This window comes from Eutrigla gurnardus (genome assembly GCF_963514095.1).
Source record: "Eutrigla gurnardus genome assembly, chromosome: 23".
Classification (NCBI taxonomy): Eukaryota; Metazoa; Chordata; class Actinopteri; order Perciformes; family Triglidae; genus Eutrigla; species Eutrigla gurnardus.
This window is the reverse complement of record NC_139934.1, coordinates 5,540,404-5,560,544: the sequence shown is the minus strand read 5'-3', so window position 1 is coordinate 5,560,544 and position 20,141 is coordinate 5,540,404. Positions and strand designations below refer to the sequence as shown.

Below are 20,141 nucleotides of genomic sequence, written 5' to 3'. Positions count from 1 at the left end.
TCCTCCTCCCCCTCCCTCCCCCCTTCCTCCCCCCTCTGCAGCCTCTCCAGCAGAATGCCCGACATGCAAACGGAAGCAGGCGCTACCATTTTGAAACACAGCACCGCCTAGGTAAGATGGTAGATCCTCTTTTTTTGAAAAAAAGAAATACATATTTAACGCTGTCTTTTCTCCTGCGGTATTATCCTCATTGCATCCACGTGGGAGGTTATTGATTCCGGTGGGTTTTAAAGCTGTGGTGTGTGTTTTTACTTTTGAATTCCGCGACGTAAACCGCGTTGTTTGCACACGAATCCCTCGGCGGATACACTGTATCGTTCCTGTGTGGGAAACAAACATGTCCGCTGCTACAATGTATCCTTCCCCCGCTCCGGAACAGCAGCGGAAGCTATTGTGTACATATATACATGTGTATGTGTGTTTCTAATGTATTTCAGAGTACACACACATAGTACCGTGTTTCGCCGTGTTGTGGTTTTGTGCTTCGACCCGACTAGCATCGTTTGTTTACACGAAGGCGACACGTTTGTGTCTTTTATTCTCATTTTTAGTCGCTTTTTAAACATATTTTTTTACGAGCCGTGAAAGTGTGTTGACTCAGCGTCGTGCTGCGTCATCAGAAAACCAGACCCCCCCCTCCTTCTCCCTCCTCTTGTTATGCCTCACATGAACCCCGGCAGCTAATGCTGCAGCCATATGCAACCCTCAACACGGAGCAGGCCGCTAGAAAACACTCTTTCTAGAAGAATCAGAAGGAGGTGAAGTTGAGCAGAGGAGCAGCTGACTGGAGGGCGAAACCGAAAAATAGACGTGTCAGTGCCTGGTGTCAAGTTCGGCTTTGCCCTTTTGATTTACAGCCGTGAAGGTTGTTCATGAGGAGGGAGAGTGTTCCCCCAACATGTGGGTAACGAGGAAAGTTGACTGTGATTGTCTGACATGGAGGTGCTGGTTGTAAAAAAGCTCCTTTTCTGGCTTCCTCCTGTGTGACTCATAGCTTTATGGGTAATTACAGCCCCCCCCCCCCCCTCCTCTCAAGCAGGAGTCCTAATGAAATCTACCTTCTCCTCCATGAAAGCTTTAATTCTGGGGACTTTGTGTCCTCTTTGCTTTATTCCTGAATGGGGAAACCCGGCTGTGTTTTACATAATCTGACCTCAGCTCTCAGGCAAAATGTGAGGTCTGCTATTTGAATGTCAATCTGCCCCGCTCACTCATGCACCGAGCTTCTTTATCAAGATCAGATTAATTAGTTTATTACGCGTGTTATGTGTGTCTTATCTCTGGATAAATGGAGCGTTTGTTTGCAGCTTGGCCCTCCCTCGCAGATGTTTTTAAGCCCTGAAAAAGAAGCTCAGTCAGCCCTTCATTCAGATAATTACACTCCACTACTTCCCCCTCCTCCTCACACTTTAGTAGTTGTTGTCTGACCACAGTCAAAGCACATCAAATTCTCCCCCCTCCCCCCTGCAGCGCCATGGACAAGAGCCAGACAGTGAAGCTCTTCGTGGGCAACCTGGCGTTGGACACCACCCAGGAGGAGCTGTCGGCCATCTTCGAGCCCTACGGCCAGGTGGTCAGCTGCAGCGTGCTGCGGCAGTTCGCCTTCGTCCACCTGCAGGGAGAGGGCGCCGCCGAGCGGGCCATCCGGGAGCTCAACGGGCGGGAGTTTCGCGGGCGCAACCTGGTGGTGGAGGAGTCGAGGGGGAGGCCGCTGCACTCCACCAAGGTGTTTGTGGGCAACCTGAGCGGCATGTGCACCACCGAGGACCTCCAGCAGCTGTTCCAGACGTTCGGGAAGGTCCTGGAGTGTGATAAAGTCAAAGGTGAGCGGAGAACAATGGCTACGTTTTATTATTGTTGAGTTGCTAAGAGATTAACGTTGGTTATCATGAAACGCCCCCGTCCTTGTTAGCGATGTGAATTCTCTGTAGAAGTAATAAGTAAGTGCCTGTGGCGATGCCACTGTGATCCTAACTGTTGTCCCTGCGCTCAATGACAGCCAGGCATTCCTCTTCCGCAGGCTATGCCTTTGTCCACATGGAAAACAAGGAGGACGCGCTCCAGGCCATCGAGGCCCTGCACGGCACCTCGTTTAAGGGCCGCCCCCTGTCCGTGGAGCTGTCCAAGGTCCAGCCCAGCAAGCAGGCGCCGACGGGGAAGATCCCCTGTGTGAACTGTGGGAAGCAGGGCCACTACGCCGGGGAGTGCCCCGTGGGGAAGCCGTCTCTGGAGCAGTACCAGAGTCAGGCGGCGGTCCTGGCCGCCGCCGCCGCTGCAGCCGCCGGCCTGCCCCTGCAGGTGCAACAGAGCGTGCACAATTCAGTCTACAACACCTCCACCTTCGACCCCACGTACGCCGCCCTCACCGGGATCACCACGGGGACGCGCACCGACGGGAACCCCGTCAACCCGGCGGTGTACGGCGCTCTCGCCAGCCAGGTGTACGGCGCCAACGTCGCCAGTCAGCTTTACGGAACAGTGGCCAATCAGGCGGCTCTCACATCCGGCGCCACCCAAATGTACAGCTCCATGGCGCCCAACATCTACGGCCAGATGGCCGCGACGCCGGCGGCCGCCGCCGCAGCTGCAGCTGCCGCCGCCTACTCGCCTCAAGTTTACACCCCGGCCATGGCCAACTCTCACGTCTACCTGGCGGCTCACGGATTAGAAATGCCAACGGCGGCGGCCGCGGTCAACCCCGCCTACACCATGGCTCCGGCTATTTACGGCGCCCACACGCCAGCCTACGCTCACATAAGCACCATGGGAGCGGCGGACCCCGCGACAGCCATCTTTGAGGCGGCCAGACAGGCGCATTACTTTGTCCAGGGCCAGCAGGTCATGGCGGACCAGCAGACGGTTGCGGCCGCAGCGGCGGCGGCCGCGGCAAAGTCTGGCGAGAGAGACCGCAGTCCCCTACGGAGGTCACTGCTCCCCGACCCCGTGATGAAGCCGTTCATGTACCAGCGGGCCAAACCGCGGCGACCCCTGCTCCCCACGCCGGCTGGCCGAGCGGCAGAAGAGGCCGAGGCCGCGGAGGACCCGATGGCCAGGTAGGACGCCAACATTCAGCTGTTTACCTCGGGGTTGATTCATGCTTTCCGGCATTTCCTGTGCTTCTTTTTCACTTTACCACTCTTGTTATCCCCGCTGTGTCGCCCATCCTCCTCCTCCTCCCCTCCTTAACCCTCCCCTCCTTCCTCCTCGTAGGTACTACGCCGAGTACTACCAGCAGCTCCAGCAGTACCCCCAGTTCCAGTACGCCTACCCGCCGCCCAACGCCGTGGCGGCCATCCCCGGCATGCCGGGAGTGTCGGCCGTGTCGGCGGTCCCGACGGTCTCCGCGATGTCCGCCCAGTCGGTCGCCGCGCTGGACGCCCTCAGGCCAGTGGTCCCCAACGCCGCGGCAGTGGCAGCCGCCATGGCCGCGCCAAGGGTGTATGAGCCGCCGTTGCCGCCGCCCACGCGCAAGGAGGCCATCCTCCGCCGCCCCGAACTCTCCCTTCACACGCCTGAGCCCCCCTTCCGATAGTCGCACACAACTCTCTGCCCACCCCTCCCTTCCCTTTTCACCCTGAACCCCCCCACCCTCATCTCCTCTCCCAACCCAAACGTGACCACCTTACAGCAGTTGTTTGTGTGTGTGTGTGTGAGAGTGTGTGTGTGTGGGTTTGAATCTGGGGGCTCCGTGGTTTATTAACCTGCTTTATGAGGGACTCGGCCAGCTCACCTTGGTCCTGTTTGCACACACAGTGCAGCCGTGAAAGGGAGGCTCTCATCTGTCGTACGGGCATTCTTCATGCTTCTCAGTTTTACTTATTTTTTTAAATCGTGCCAGTCTCACACTTGTGCCAGTATTAGACAGCCCCCCCCCCTCCTGGTCAGTCGTTTCACATGCCTTTATCCCCGCATCCCAGTTATGATTTTTCTCCGGCCGATAAAATATCAGCCCTCCTCCTCCGGGCCGAGATGATCAGTCAGGGCAGCTAATTTGAAAACCTGTTTTGCCTTATGTTGGAGAGTTATGGGGGAGTCAGATTAACACACATGGTGTGGAGGCTGCATTGTGTCCAATGGAACCAAGGTTGTGTTTTTATTGGGGGGGGAGGGGGGGGCGTTTGTCTTGAATGTGATGTGGATGTCGTCCGTGTGAACGAGAGCGGGCTCCTGACCTTGCAGCGCACAAACGCGGCAGCTTCGACTGCGCCTTGCAGGAAAAAAACAAAACAAAACACGTAAAGCACACATAATGCGTACTGTAATGTATGTTTGGATCTCTCCTTGACCCCCCCCTCCCCCTCCTCTACTTTAACCACAACTGGAAGACACGGCTTCACCTCTCTTTCTCTCTCTAACTACAGCTGCCTACCTCTGACAGTACATTTTCAGTGTTGAGCCTATTCTATTCCACGCTTCCCAGCCAGTTTAGCCCCTGCTCCTTGTAAAGGGTCTGCGGTTTTCAACCAGATTTCACCCACTTTTGTAGATAACTCTGTATTAAGTCCTCCTACATGTCCCAGAGGCCTTTATAAAAGAGAAGTGTATGCGTTTCTGTTTGTTTTTTTAGTGTAGTTTACATGGACTACAAGTCAACCTTGGGGTAATGAACTGTAAATGTGGAAGAAAAAAAAAAGGAAATTACCCCGTGTGACTACTGAATGAGCTGTTTACAAAAGGATCTTCATCCTGTTAGGAATCATATGTGACAAGCTCAGTTATGTGCCTATAAGCTTTGAGTGAAGTGCATTACGTGGAGGGATCTCCTATTTTAAGTGCTTTTTTTAATAATTTGAAGAGGGAGGGAGGGGGGAAACAGGAGCCCCGCGGGCGGTGAAGCTTTCTCGTGCACTTTCACTCCTGAACAAGATTCATTTCATATCAACCAGTTTTCTTTTTAAAGCCACAAACTGAGCCTCGCGGTTTTCACAATTAGCCGCCGGTTTTAAGCAGGAAAACGGCCGTGATAGCACCAACGAAGCGAGAGATGGGGGCGTGTCTTCCAATTTGTTTTTTCCAATTACCAGACCTGCTTCAGATTGTGGTTGCAAAAAGTGTCTTGTTTCGATCGGGGGTCGTTGGATCCGGTAGGGCTGCAGCACATGTGAGTGAAACTCCATCTATTTGGGTCTTAAATCACCGAAAAACAATCACTTTGAGGCTTTTTGTTGTCGTTTTTTTTGCAGCTGCTATTTGACAGCGGTCTGATGCACACACAGGCATACCCTCTGAGATCACCTGACTGCCTCGCTGTCCCCCCCCCCCTCCCCATCTCCCCCCCCCCCCTGTGGTTTTTAGTGGTCAAGTGACTTTTGCATCTCACAGTGTAATCTTTCTGTGTCGTATATACAAACACACACCAGTTGCATCCTTTGTAGAATTATGTGGTTTTGCGAAATGTCTTGTTTGCCATGTTTGAGACCGTATTTTTTAGAGAAGTACTTTAATTTTGCCCCCCCCCCCCCTTTTTTTTTCTTTCTTTTTTTAGGAAATGACAAAAAAACAATAAATTAAAAATCAGCATGCTTTTTATTGAGATGTATACTATAATCATTATTATAATAAAGAATGTTTGGCTCACTACTGTGGTAAAAGAAAGCAAAGGGTTTGGACGTTTCCCCTTCTTGTTTATGTTGTTCTTCTCCACTGTTTCTCTTGTGTAAACCGACACACAGGTGTAGATGCTGGCCCAGCTTTGCTTTCTTTGGTCAGGGTAAGTGCGGGTTGGTGCTCCTTTCTCTCTCCAGCCTCTCTGGGTGCAAACCAAAATTTATAGGAAAAGGGGTTTGCACTTCACCAAAAAAGCACTATTTAATTAAAAAAGGCTGGGCTTGAATTGACTTTCATCCAGAGAGATGATCCGAAGCGTGGCATCACGTCGAGAGCTGGGGAGAGGCACACAGATAGAATGGCCTGGGTGCATTTTGATCTGTGGAGCAGTCCTGTTTCTGGGGTTGATGGGTGTGCGTCTGGTCTGGTCTGGTCTGGTCTCTCCCCGCTGCACCAAATCCCCCCTCCCTCCCCCCTCCGTGTGTCTCTGTGTCCACTCTACTGTCAGACCTGCATGTGTGATAATCTGTAACTCTGCCGACAAAAAAAAAACAAAACACACACACAAAAACAACAAAAACCATCCCCGCGACAGTTCCAGCTCTGAACTAACTATCTCAACTGAAATAGGTCACCGGGCCACCTGGGACGGCCAGCGTGCAGCCGTGCGTGAGGGTGGCGGCGTGAGCCACGGGGACGACTTTTAGCGCGACGCCACCGACGCAGCGGGAACTTGTTGTCTCTCTCCTCAGCACCAAGGTAAATGAACCAAACGAAACGAAACGAAAGCACTGACCTCTCCTCTCCCCCACCTGCTGCCCCTCCTTTTGACTGTGCCTTGACCAAACACTCCTCCCCCCCCCCCCCCCCCCTCCTCTCCTCCGCCATCACCTCCCCCCCCTCCCCCCTATTCCCACTCCGTAACTACTCCTCTGCCATTGGTGGGGTGGGGTCCCCTTCCACAAGAGTCCTGTCTCGCATCAGCATCCGAGGCGACTGTCTGAATAGTGAATAAGGTGTGTGTGTGTGTGTGTGTGTGTGTGTGTGTGTGTGTGTGTGTGTGTGTGTGTGTGTGTGTGTGTGTGTGTGTGTGTGTGTGTGTGTGTGTGTGTGTGTGTGTGTGTGTTGAGGCTTGGTACATGCGGACACACTCTCCCCTCCTCCCCCTGCCCGCTAGTCAACTCCTCTCCACCGCCGTATTCGCCGCCCTCACCCCCTTCCCTCCCCTCCTCCCTCCCTCCCTCCCTCTACTGTCCCTATGCGCCTCTCTTCTCCGCCGTTCACACACACACACAGCGCTTTTTCCCCCGCCGCCACCGCCGCCGCCACCTTGGATCTGGGTTCGTGGCTCTGGCTTCGGACTCCCCCAGAAGCACACACACCTGACCCGACCTCCCCCACGCCTCCCTCTGTTGCCGTAGAGCCACCCCCCCCTCCCTCCCGCCGCCGGGCGTGCCAACGGACAGTGTGTGTGTGTGGTGGCCCGCCGCCGGACTCAGTCACATGACACAGAGACACTTCCATGTCGGGACAAGTCGCTTTTGCTCAAACTGTGAACTGAAATGCTGGGTTCGCTCCACACGGCTGTGGGCGGGATCTTAAAACTTTTTTCCCAAAAAGAACTCCATAACATTAAATGATAACCTGAAATATTCACCTTCTGGGTCCCTCACAGCCTGTGTGCCAATCAGAAACGTCCTATAAGATACAGGCCTAGGTATGAGGCGAGTCTCACCTGTAGATTCTCCATCTCAGGGTTCCTATAGGACTTTTCTGGTTCGGCGGCTTCCCCATCCCGGGATCAGCTGGACTGGCTGGGTATGTGCTCCGAGTGACTTGTATGTGTTTTTTTTTCTGTTCATGTTCTACCTGTTAAGATGTCCATGTGCTGAGATTCACTTCACTATGTCACATGAGTTACGCCGACAGCTGCGAGTCAAGAGGGCGTAGTGGGAGGATCCTCCGTCTAAAGCTGCTCCCTAACCTCCTTTCCTGATCTTGGAGGACCCTTTTAATGATTGCCACAATAGGAAACAACAAACGCAGCCTTTATGCTGGATGTTTTATATCGTTAGTGAAGCCTGATGATGCAGCTTCGACCTGTAGAATTTTACCAAAACCACATTTATGCTCCCAAGATGAAAAAAGCAACAACAATACAACTAAGCCTTTAAAAATAATAATTAAAATGTCCCTGAAACGATGCAGATTTCTAATAAGTGGATAAAAGGGGGGACTCCTTTCCCGGCCTCCATGATCAGGGCGCGTTGTGCTCCGGTTCTTCCTCCCGGCCTCCTCCTCCTCCTCACTAAAAGGCTTCTTCAGGTGCTTCTTGTGAGTCTGGGCTTCCCGTGCTTGGGTGAATGCAGCCTGGCGTCTCTTAAACCTCCCCTCCCTGCTCTGACTTCACAGTCACACTGTACTGACAGCCACAGCTCGCTGCAGCCTCCTCCCGACTTCCTCCTCCTCCTCCCTCCTCCTCCTCCTCCCCACCTCGCCTTCTGTGGCTTGGACGGCTGTAGAACCACAGATGCTCTTTACGTCTCTGTACTGTCTTGTTTTTGATGGGATCCCCACAGGTTACGTCTGTTCTCCTGCAGCAGGTATCCGCTGAGATGTCTGGAAAACACACTCCCCCCCCCCTCCCTAGTAGACCATATTGCCTTTTTTGAGTTTGCGAGTTGAGATTCAGTAGGTTTTATGACTTATCCTCACGTTTCTAGCACAGATGTGAATGGAAAGGTAACTCCTTCCTTCAGAAACAGATATCTGTAGAGTCATATGTCAGCCATTACCTCATCTACAGGGGAACACCTGGAGAATGTCATGCAGTTCAATACAGAACCAGGAAGCTCGCTGTGGATTCATGTCTGTCGACTCACATCGTAAGGTTATGTCGTCCGTGGATGTTCCATAGCCGCCCGTCTGTCGTCTTTCTGTGGTCCGTATTATTATTATTATTATCAAAAGTCATATAGTTGCATTATGTTTACAGGGATCAACCCGAGCAATTCCCTCAGCCCAGTGGCAGCACAGCACCTAATGGTAACCACAATCACTCAGACGGTAGCTAAGCTCCTTCAAGTAGGTCAGTGGACCAGGCCCAGTGTAGTTACATTAAAAACGCCTGATTAATTATGACACACACACACCGTTCTAGTTCCCAAAGACACACCGAGGGTGACGGAATCACGCGTCACCTCCAGAGGATAGCAGTCTGGATCTGCTCATTTCAAGGAAATTAGTTCCAGCACAATGTGGAATGGGGAGGGGGGGATTTTTTTAGTTGAATGTTTGCGTAGACATGTTTACTGTGAATGACAAATCCTGATATAAACACAAATTCTATTGTTAAGGTCGTGTATGCATATGTATGCCTTTTTGATCTGTGTTTCTTAACATGTTTTGCATTTTTCAGTCTGCATGCAAATCATGAATAAATTCTCTTTTTCCCCTCCTCCTCCTTATAAAAGTGCCTCGACCTCTTTTTATTCTAACGCGCTTCGAAAATCCTTTGTTATGCATATTTCTGGATACATAGTTTCTGACAGCATTTACCTGTATTTACCTGTAATTAACTTAAAAAAAAAGGTTCAGTTCTGTGATCCTGTTTTCTGGGGGAGGTAGGCTGGTTCTGCAGGGGCCTGGTTTTGCCTTTGAGTGTCACTAACAGCAACAGGTGCATCGCACAGGCCATAAAAACCTCTCTGCTACCAGGGGGCGTAATTGACATCCATGCCCACCACTCAGCAGCCAGTGAAGCCTCCCCGCAGGAGACCACCCCGCCCTTTCAACCTTTTTAGGGTCAGAACCCGACACCCACGCCGTCGGTTCCCATACTTATTGGGGTGCGGTCACGTGTGACACTTTTGACCAGGAAAGGAGCACCGGGCCAGCAGGGTTTTCTGGTAGTGGGAGCACCACCTCCGCACAGGCAGCTCACACCAGTGGAGTCTCAAGTTGGTTCTTGCCCTCACGGCGTCGTCTTTTGCTGATTATTTTTTTCTCACCATAAGCTGAGGGGGACGTGAAGTCCTGACAGAAGGCGGCACGATGACAGCTGTCGAAACCCAAGTTACATACAGCAACTCCTACACGATCAGCCATGAAGAGGTGTACATGACCCAAGAGGACGACTGGGACCGGGACCTGCTGCTGGACCCCGCCTGGGAGAAGCAGCAGAGGAAGGTAGGTTTGCGCCTGGGAGGCTCACGCTTGTGCGTAATTGCGCACGGATTGACCCACGCCCTCACATGATTAATGAGTATTGTATTGAATGCATTTTAACATGACAAAGTGTATGGTTTTTGAATCACTGGCCTCCCCTCCTAATTGTGGAAAGTCTAAAACAACCCGACAGTAAACTGGGCATCTGCGCTGTAGCTGTCCTCGCACCTGGCACTCCGGTGCTGCTGGACGCTGTGTGGGCAGATATTTTAGGCCTTGGAACTTTCTCAGTGTTGTCTTTCACTTCCTCCCCCCCATTGCCTTGAAGAATGTCTAAATATAAAACCACCCTCCCCAGCCTTTTAGCCTAGCTTTCAATAAAATATGAATTTATCGTGAGGTTTAAAACACTGAATGGGTGTTGAAATGAATCAGTTGACAAATACACACATAATGCATTTTTCCCATTTAACTGATGGTTGTTAATTATTAAATTAGTAAGGCGTAAAAACAAAAAAAAATCGAAAAAAAGGCATGTGTAATAAGGTAATTACATAAAGAATGAGATCCCCCACATTACTGATTCAATTAGTAAGGTGTAAAAACAAATAAACAAAAAAATCGTAAAAATTAACTCTTTTTCAACCTTGTGAAATACGTCAAAAATAACAAAAATAATACATTTCCCCCCACATTAATCATGGTTGTTGATTATTAAATAATTAAGGTGTAAAAACAAAAAAAGAAATCGTAAAAATTGACATTTTTAACCGGAAATTGTCAGCCACTTCCGTCGTTGCCTCGGCAACGGGCTAGCCTCTGACAGGTGCCGTTAACTAGCTTGCAGCCGCGAAACTGGGACAGAAACAACGCCCGGAAAGGTCAATACAGTTTTTTATATTTCTATATATTTATCGTAAATGTTCACCTGACACACAGTTTGTACACTGGAGCGTTTCGGTTGAGCGGATATTATCGCCGTTTCTTGGTTTGTTAAAAAGTTAGTTTAGCCGTTTGTTTCGTTCGCGGCCGCCATTTTTCTTCCAAGCGATCAGAGTCGTCGTCCTCAAACAATAAATATCGCGATTTAAGCTAAAAAATAGCTGTCAGGTAGATAATTTGTTGTGGTTTAGAAGTACAATAGATCTATAATATCGGATATTAAGCTAGCAGATAGCATTTTTACACCAACAGGTACACAATTAACTTTAACTGGTCCCTTTTGTTTCTGTTTAATACACTGTTGTCTGAATGAATCCCCCAGTTTACATCATATTCTCTCTTTTTTTTACATTTCAGACCTCCACACTGATGATTAGCTAGCTATCATTATCACAGAGCACATATATAAACACAATGTCATTTAACAGCACTTCCTGTTATTTTTTTTAATGTATTTTTAATAGCTGTGTTTTGTAGCTTGAACAATGACTTATTCAGTCTGTGGCACAATCCTAACCAAACACACAACTATTCAAATATGACTATGGACAGAAGGATATTGATTACCTGTAGAAACAGTCACTTCCTGTGATGTCATCTTTTGTAGGCTGAACCACGGTCACAAATTGGAGGACGATAAAAAGGTTTATTGTGACCTTTAGAACTTGTCATGTTAACATTTATTTTTTATTTTTTACGTACTTCCACCTTGTGTGACTTCACCAATGTTTCTTTTAACGTTCAGGCACTAGTCAGGTGATCCAGACGCCGCGATGCGATTCGTCCTGTCTTTGAGCAAGTAAAAAAAGCAAAAGTTAGGCTGTTTAGCTTGGAAAACAGCTGTTATTCTTTGTCATAATTTAATAAAAATCTGTCAAATGTCAACAGTAGAAATAATCCGATGTTATGTTTAAAGTTCCCCCTTTTTTCTTTGCTGTATTCTATTTCTGGGCTCCTCGCGCCACAAGACAATTACCCCGTAGGGATTAACTAATCTAATCTCATTGTATCTAATCTGATCTAATAACTCTTAATCTGTGCTGTCGTGGTGCTTTACATCATATAGCAGTGTAACGGCAGCATTTTTAACAGGCATGTTCGGACGTTTCTTTGCATGAACCTGCAGATTTCTTCCCTCTGTGCAAAATGTCTCCTCCTATAGAGCCAGAGCACCGTGACAGGCTGAGAGACCTCAACAGATGTTAACAGAGAGAGAGAGAGATGGCAAGGCTGGTAGATATACACCCCGGGTTGGTTTCACCGACCTACAAATAAACATCTTCCTAAAAATACTTTTCAACTTCAGCTCGGGCTCCAACTTCCCTCCCTCACCGCCTTCGTCTTTTCTCCAGTCAGGGCGGACACTTCCTCTTGACGTCATTTTTGAGATATCCCTTTGCACCGCATTATTTCTGTCTTATTAGCCGGATAACACTTCTTTTTTTTCCCCCCATCACCCACCTGTTATGTTTTAAATGTAAGACGATATAATAGGCCTTGAAAACACCGCCAAGCATGCCCCTCTCTTTAGTCTTCACCTCTCAACCCCCCGGGGGAGTAGGTCACTGTACCCCGTTGCTCTTCTCGGCATGTAAAATCTAGCTTAAGGAGGTGATATCAGCCCATAAATATAGCCGGTGCATCATTTTGCAATGCAATGAATATGAAAGGAAACCTCCGCGCCACCTGTTCTCTTTTCAACCCTTAAAGTTTCAGTGGAAAGAGCTGCTCACCACTTAACCCTGTAGTAAAGTGTTTGTCAACACACAGTGATGCCGAATCCGATACTGGACTTTAGAAATAGTGTGTGCTCGGGTGTGTGTTGTCTGGGTTGTACGTCTTGACACATTGGTTTATATTTATCATGAAGCAGCTCTTGGGGAAATTGCTGGCTAAAAGGATTCACGGCTCGGACTTTTATGTAATAGGAGTTGGCAATTGGCGTGTTCGATATTACACCCAGCGAGTGATGTCCGGTGGAATGAGACACGAAAGGCCAGAGTGATGAGATTCGGGCTGCGTCTTCTCCTCAAAGCAAAGTAATCCTGTAAATAAGAAGTGCCCGGTTGTCAGTTTAAAGTCGGCAAACGGGCCGGTTTTCGTCAGAAGTAGATGTTTCCCGAAGCTTATTGATATCTGCCTCGCCCAGATGCTTGGAGATGTTTTACTTGAGCCCAAAAAAGTCATCTTTTAAAGGGGGATCAATAGCTTTCTAAAGATTAACTCCCACTTCAGAGGACTGCTCTCACAAGACTGTTTGGTACTGTTATACTTGCTATATACTGTGCTTGTGTCCAGTACTGGAGACACTTCATGGATTAATTTACAGCCATATGTTGTAGTTTTGCTACTTTTTCTTATGTATCTTTTTTTTATGTATTGAAATATCAAAAGTAAGTGGAAAATCCAGCAGAAAAAGTCACCACTGTGAACCGAAGGCATCTTCTGTTTCACATAGTTGAGGAGTTCAGCTGCTTACTGACTAAGTGAATGACTGGCTGCCTAGCCAAGCTTATGCTAGCAATAACCTATAAATACTCGTTACATAGGGTCATCACCAAGCACATGGGCTCAGCTGACCTATTAGCCTCACGTTGAATGATCAGTGTATACATCCTCATATGTCGTCATATACTGTTGGTTTTACACTTAACTTTGTAAGGATGGACTCCTGAAATAGTTTCACTCAAGTTCATACCATCAAATAAATTACTATTTCTAGTGTTTGATTAAAGATAATCTGGCCATTTAAAAAAAATATTGCATTTTTTTATATCAAATTCTATCTCACAATATTGAATTATCATCCAGTCGTATGTAAATTGGAAAATCATGCACATTATGGAGTCTTTGGGTCATTTGAGTTATTCCCACATTAATGCCCAGGATTAACAGTAAAATAAAGTTTTAATCTGTTCTATTCCACTGTGTTCCACAGGGTGTAAAATGAATGAAGTGGCCAAAGGATCGTCAGATTCCCCTATGATAGAGTTACATTCAGTAATGGGGTCTTTATCCACTCAGCCTCATGTAATGCCCCTCTGTGTGGGCAAGGAGAGATCTTAAGGTGCTGCGTAATCAAATCTATTCCCGTCTAATCTCGTTTTGCACTTTTAACAGCTCATTCTGTAGTGCGGCAGCCAGACGCGGTCATTGATCCTCACCTATACCTGAGGTTTCGTGAGACAATACGAAAACACTGGCTTTGTTTCAGGGAATACACGGGCAGTGCAGGGATTGTTATGAGTAAATGTAGCCTGTGGGTATTTATTATTTATTTTTTGCAAATTTCATATGAGGAAAAACAGATTTAATGTGAGACATTTGTGACTTAAGGCCTAATAAAGTTATCCACATTTCTGTTAATATCAGTAGCACTTTATAAAAGCTTTGCTTTGGCAACGTTGGTCTTTTTCAGTCTCTCGATGTCCTCAATTAAACACCGTGTAGTTTTTAAGATGTGCTTCGGTTACACATCAATCTATCAGTGGGGACAAGCTGTTGCATAGTTATGTAGTTTATAAGCTGCTCTCTCATCTGAGACGGGTTGTTATCATCCAGGTCTTTTTTTAGAGCATTAAAGTACACTATTGTGATATAAATTGATGAAATGAGAGTCCTCTTCTCCGTCTTAATCTGCATAATTAGTAAAGGTTTGTAATTCTATGCATTAGACCTCATCCCAAGATGCAACTGGGCATCTTGGATTCCCTCCCATGATTCACTCTGTCAGGGTCATGTGATGCCAGTGACGGAACCGTTACCCCGTCGAGGTGATCTCTGGCCTTTTTTTTTTTTTTTTTTTTTTTTAGGTGCTAAAAATGGGACCTCCAAGCGAGAAATGTGATTTTCTGATTCCAATATTTGACAATATTTTCATTTTGGTACAACAAATTGTTCATCTAAAGTTTATTCCAGATGCATTGTGTCCAAAAAAAAAAGAATAATGGCATTAATTTAGTGTTCTGTGCGCTGCGTGTGGAGAGTAGGTGTACAAGGGTTAAATGTAAGTGGAGAGGTGAGAGAACTTGCAGCCAGATCAAATAGCAGTTGCTATTCCAGAAGCTGTGTCCATGTAGGGAGGCTTCTATAAACTGCTTTAGTGCAGGAGCCCCGGGAGGCCGTAGGAAGGGCTGAGGAGTGCGCGTGAAATTTCCATCATTCGCTGTATTTTATTAGCTTGAAAGCGTGTTTCCATCGGGGTCCGGTGGGGAACTTCTTACGAGGATTCGGACGCGGTTCGGAGACAGAAAAATGTCTTGCAGTGTGTATTCCGTGGTCGAAGGCAGACACGCGATACGACCGCGGTGTCAGAATCCACCGGGCGAAAGTAGAGATGACGATTGATGGGGCTGCGAGGGCAATCCGATCAGAGCAACCCTGTGTGTCCGTAAATAGAATAAAAAGTTGGGATTAGTTAGAAAAAGGACTTCCATTACATTTCTGTGCAGTTTTGTGTTTGTGCACACTGTGATGTCGACTAATGAATACGTTTGAGGTGAGACTGTACAAAGCTGTGCCAGTTTTAGTTCTTCTTATTCTTTAGAGCTGGGGATGGAAGTGGAGTCGTGTTTATGAGGAAGCAGAAGCTGCCAAGTCAGTGACCTCAGTAACAAATAACATGCAGAGGAGACACAAAGAGTCACCTCGGGTGGAATAGAGTCAGAATCGTACTACATTTATGTCCAGCGGTCAGTTTCCTGTACTAACGCCACAAAATGAACACTGGTCTTTTGTAAAAAATAATAATAATGAAATCAATGTTGGGTCTGAAAGCTGGCTGCATGCGATGGATATTTTTAGGTCGGTGGTAGCAGAAGTTACAGACGTCAGTTGCTGCTGAGACGATGGGTCTCTTATAATAGGACTGAGGTCATGAAGATATCATTATGTACTTTTTAATGGCCGAGTTAAAAACGACTTTATCTAACCTTGAGATATAACTTTGTTTTTTTACTTTTAAACCTCCCGGGGTCCTCCTTTTGGATTTTTATGCAGTCGATGAATAACAGATGCCGTCGTTAGAGTCCGAGCCGTTTTATTCAGAGGGAAAGTTGTTCATTAGTCGTTGCCGTCGGTGATAACGGCTCTGTGCGAGCAGATAAACCAGGACTCAGTCAGATGTGGTCAATCTGGAGTCAGTTCAGTTCTTACAAATAAATCCATGTTGTAAGATCATCTGAGCATTCAATAACTTGTTTTTGGTGGTTTTCTCAAAGGTTGGCAGTGACTACTGGCTCTTTCGGCTAAATGCATGCTGGGAAACATAACAGTTGACGGCGTTGTGTCCGTTTCACACGCTGGTCGTCATGATCAAAGTGCCCGTTGAGATGGAATTAGCTGACCCCAGATCTGCCTGAACAGTTTTGCGTCTTATTTCAGAGAAAGAACTTGCCTTCTGAAATTAGACACAACCCTCCTCCTCCTCCTCCTACACCCCCCCTCCTCCTCCTCCTCCTCCTCCTCAAGCCAGCCGCACCGTCATAAATCCTCTGCACCACTTACACCAATTTATGTCTCTGGTGTCAGACTCCTCAGTCCAGAGCTCGTTAAATGACAAAAGACTCGCCGTCAACCATGAACCTACACTCCCACCTTTATTCTCCGCCATCGATCCGGCAGTCGGTCCATTCATCTGTTGACTCGCGTAACAAGAAACAGGGTGACGGCAGTTTAAGAGGTCGTCCTGTGTGATTATGTGTGCAGGGCAAGCAGAAATGTATTTGTATTACATCCGATGTCACTGACTAAGTCACGGTGACCTTGTTGGTTAGTTTTTCATGTCATACACAACAGTAGTAAGCTCTCGTTTGTTCCATCAAAAGGTAATTAAGTGATTGTCGCGTGTCAGCGTGCTGCTGTTAGCATTTAGCTCCACAGAGCTGCCACCATGGCTGTAGATTCCTCACGGTGCACGAGTAAGCTTGCATCGAAATGTGGACCACAAATATTTTAAGTCTTGTCCCTCCAATAATGTGCAACTGTGATCTCTGTAATCCATCAATCCAAATTAGGCTCCACAACATTCCTAGGGGGGGGGGGGAATCATTCATTGTGATAGCAAAATGATATTCTCTAAATAATTGCCCACGCCTTTGTTCCTTACCATCGTTAAAACCCTTCGATTGCTGTCAGCATTTCTTACCGGTTCTGACAAGCGAACACACACACACACACACACACACACACACACACACACACACACACACACACACACAGTGCTGGAGGGGCACGTTGTTAAGCCTTGGCTTGCGTTTGTGGCTGGCATCATCAATCCGGTAGCACAGCGAGCTGGAAGCACGCGGCAGCGGAACACAATGTGAGGCAGCATAATGAAGCCGAGCAGGACACGATGTTTCCCCCCGCACGCCGCCGGGGCAATTAATATGACATCGCCGTGTCAAAACCAAGTGATTGACTGGAGCGGGCTGAGCCGTCCGTTCCCACGAGTTGTTCAGCGGCGGGAAGACAGTGAAATGATGCAGCAGCAGGAAATGTGATGCAGTGACACGCCGGTGTGTGAATGTCTTCGTGGAGTTAAAATGCTGCAGGTGATGTTTGTGTATGTGGCGTGTAAACAGCATGGTGGATGTATACGTCTCAGAGCGGAGCCTCCTTTTAAAACATTCATATTGTTGTCACGGCGTCCGCGGGCGGAGGATGTTATCGGCTCCACCTGTTGTCTCCCTTGTGCCCACAGTCTATCTCACTGGCATCTGGCACTGGCTTGATATCATCCACACTCGCTTTAACTACAAGAGGTGCGTTAGGCCTTTTATCCTCTAAACACGGGGCATAAATCCATGGGTTTTGGACCGGGGCCTTGCATCGGTGGCCCCGGTGTCAGCAGGGTCTCTGGGATATTAGCCCGATAATCCTGCATAAAGGAGAGCTGGAGAGCGAGGATGATAAATGGATGCTGGGGATTTATGCACTTAAAGCTCGACCTGCTGAAAATGTAACGTCAAAGATTAAGAGAAAGCTTCTTCTTTCTATCGTGTGTGAATTCAGGAGGATAGAGATGCCAACATTTAATGAGGTTTTTTAATTATGCTGACGACCTTTTTAAATTTTCCGCCTACAGACACGTTGTGAATCACGGTAGTTGGTTTCATGCTGAGATGCTACAAAATGCTCGAGATCTTACCCTTTTTTACCTCTCAACCCCTGGTTTGGATAATTATCAGATGAAAGTATGCCAATTTAACTTCTTAGATAGTTTAAATTACATTTTTTCAGGGGCATGGAGACACATAACTATCCAGTATTAAGTCAGTAAGAAAGAAATGAAGATTAGATGAAAACACAGCACAGTTTCCATCCTTTCTATCTTGGTTAATCATCTCAATTGCCTCCTAACTTTATATAGAAAGCCATGATGTACAATCTTAAAATAACGTTTCAGTATTTTAAATATCTAGTAGAGATTTGGGTTTTGTGTGTATTGTTCGATGTGAAAACGTTGAATAGTATCACCACATGTAATTTTGAGTATAAGAGGAAGTGGAGGCTCCTTCCTGTATGTGTGGTGGTTGTGTAGACATCACGGGGGGGTTGGAGGTGAGTCCATGGGGCAGGCGAGTTCACGTTATCGGAGGTGTGTGTTGGGTCGGTGTGGGCATCGACTCTTGGCTCTGGCCTCATCCTCTTAAATCGTCCTTGTGGCACCCAAGTTCAGGGCTCCAGGTCTGTTTGAGGGGCGGGGGGGTATTTAAAGGCCACAAGTGGAAGAGGAGGAGGAAGAGGAGGAGGGTGGGGGCTCCACCTGTTGTGTGTTGTAACTCCTCTCCCTCGACGATGGTGCTGTCACTTTATGGGCTGTTAAAGGCAGATTGTTGTGAAAACAGACGTCATATCTGACGCATGAAAACTGTCATCAAATGTCTGGTCATGTTGTTGACTTATTGTTTGATCAGATGGTTGCTGATTTTACATTTGTGTTAAAAGGCCGCTTCCAGGAGGGCTGTGATTAATGATTATGTTCATTGTTGGTTTAAACTGTCTATTTTCTCAATAATTCATTTAATTGTTTGGTGAGAAAATGGTTAAACATGTCGTCCAGTGTTTCCCAAAGACCAACCACATCCTCCAATGTCATGTTTTATCCACAAAGATATGAAGTTTGCTCCCACAGAGGAGCACTTTGAGTCCATCAGCCCTGACGGAGGAGCAAACGCTGCTCTTTTCCTCCACGTTATCTGCTGACAGATGAACAGAGAGCGTTACATCTCTTATGCTGTCTGCTAGCTTTGTTCAGCTCGGAGCGTCCTGCTGAGACTTTGACGAGCAAATGAAAATGGGAAGTTGCATTTAAACGATGTAAATCACACTAAAAGACCGTTTTCATATGAATGAGCAGAAAAACGTGACGTTTGTCTTCTAGCGTCGTCGTTTCCAGAATGACCTACGAATGTCCTGCACGTTTTATTTGTATTGCTCCCCTTTTTAAAATCACAATTTACATTATTGCTTCAAAACAAACTCCAATCACTGAGATGAGCAGTGATAACCGTCAAGGAGAGCTGGAGGCCTTTATGTGTTTTTAATAACTGCTGACCCACGGTGACATTGGGAGCTGCAGGTTCTTTTTTTCATTGTGGGGGAAGGGTCCACATTTCCATCTCTGTGCACAAACAAAGACAGACAGGTGGACGAAAGTGGCCACGGTCCAACATTATGGAGCTTCTGGTTTTCTGGCATTATGGAGCTTCACCTTTGTTATGTGATCGAATGATACCGCTTTGTTTTTCATTATCGTCACAATTGATGAATGAAAACGTGTTGCCGACGCGGTGACCTTTTTATAAACCAGAGATGTCTGTCTTTTTTTATTGTGTACACTGGTGTGGGCTGTGATTTGTTTGTGTGGCATCCGTGGATGTGTGACCTGTGAACAGGTGTGAGGCGGAGGTAGTGGACAGGTGGGAATGGAGTCAGACATGTCAACCTTGCAGGCGTACTATTTTTGCACTGGCAGTGAGATATAAATACCTGTGTTATATTGAGATGTACTGCTTATACCGGCTGGATGTTAACTTATTCATAGTGGAGCATTTCAACAGTTCATTATCAGATTGTCTGCTGCTTAATTATGAAATTATGCAAGATATGTTTCTTTCTCCGGCACTTAATCGCAATGTACATACATGTAGCTGAACAATGTTATTATCGTTATTAGAATAACACATTAAGTTGATCGTAGGCCTCATATTTTTTACTTTTCACTACAGTAGCTTTGTGTCAAGAGGTAAAAAAACACTAGAGCTATACAGAGCTAATTGGGAACTGCAGATGGATACGTGCAGGCAGAGTTCCCCGTAAGCAAGAGGAGCTCGGTATGCAAGTTTTCATTTCAGACCAGCTCTACGCCAGCAGCATATTTCCCTAATTAGACCGTCTGTCCCTGATTTGAAGGCGCTAATTAGGGAAATCAGGTTCTAAAGACTACACGCTGCTCTGTGGCAAAACACTGGACACCAGCGAGG

The 20,141-nt window shown here is 47.2% G+C and overlaps 2 protein-coding genes across 4 annotated transcripts in view; both read left to right on the top strand.

Annotated features, from left to right (window-relative positions):
* The first annotated feature begins 37 nt into the window (after positions 1 to 37).
* Positions 38 to 6,118, top strand: rbm14b (RNA binding motif protein 14b). 3 transcript variants are annotated; one of them, XM_084002963.1, is made up of 4 exons: positions 38 to 111; positions 1,471 to 1,823; positions 2,021 to 3,053; positions 3,211 to 6,118. In XM_084002963.1, the coding sequence occupies exons 2-4, from the start codon at positions 1,475 to 1,477 to the stop codon at positions 3,530 to 3,532; spliced, it is 1,704 nt and encodes a 567-aa protein (XP_083859089.1). In that variant the 5' UTR covers positions 38 to 111; positions 1,471 to 1,474; the 3' UTR covers positions 3,533 to 6,118. The 3 variants fall into 3 exon arrangements, with proteins under 3 accessions (XP_083859089.1, XP_083859087.1, XP_083859088.1); XM_084002961.1 differs by having other exon boundaries at positions 2,000 to 3,053; XM_084002962.1 differs by lacking the exon at positions 38 to 111 and adding an exon at positions 197 to 220 and having other exon boundaries at positions 2,000 to 3,053.
* A 3,304-nt stretch (positions 6,119 to 9,422) lies between these two features.
* The window catches only part of actn3b (actinin alpha 3b), a 23,441-nt gene continuing 12,722 nt past the window's right edge, over positions 9,423 to 20,141 (top strand). The window contains exon 1 of the mRNA XM_084002844.1: positions 9,423 to 9,735. Coding sequence (XP_083858970.1) covers positions 9,601 to 9,735 — 135 coding nt within the window. The 5' untranslated portion in view covers positions 9,423 to 9,600. The remainder of the gene's footprint in view (positions 9,736 to 20,141) is intronic.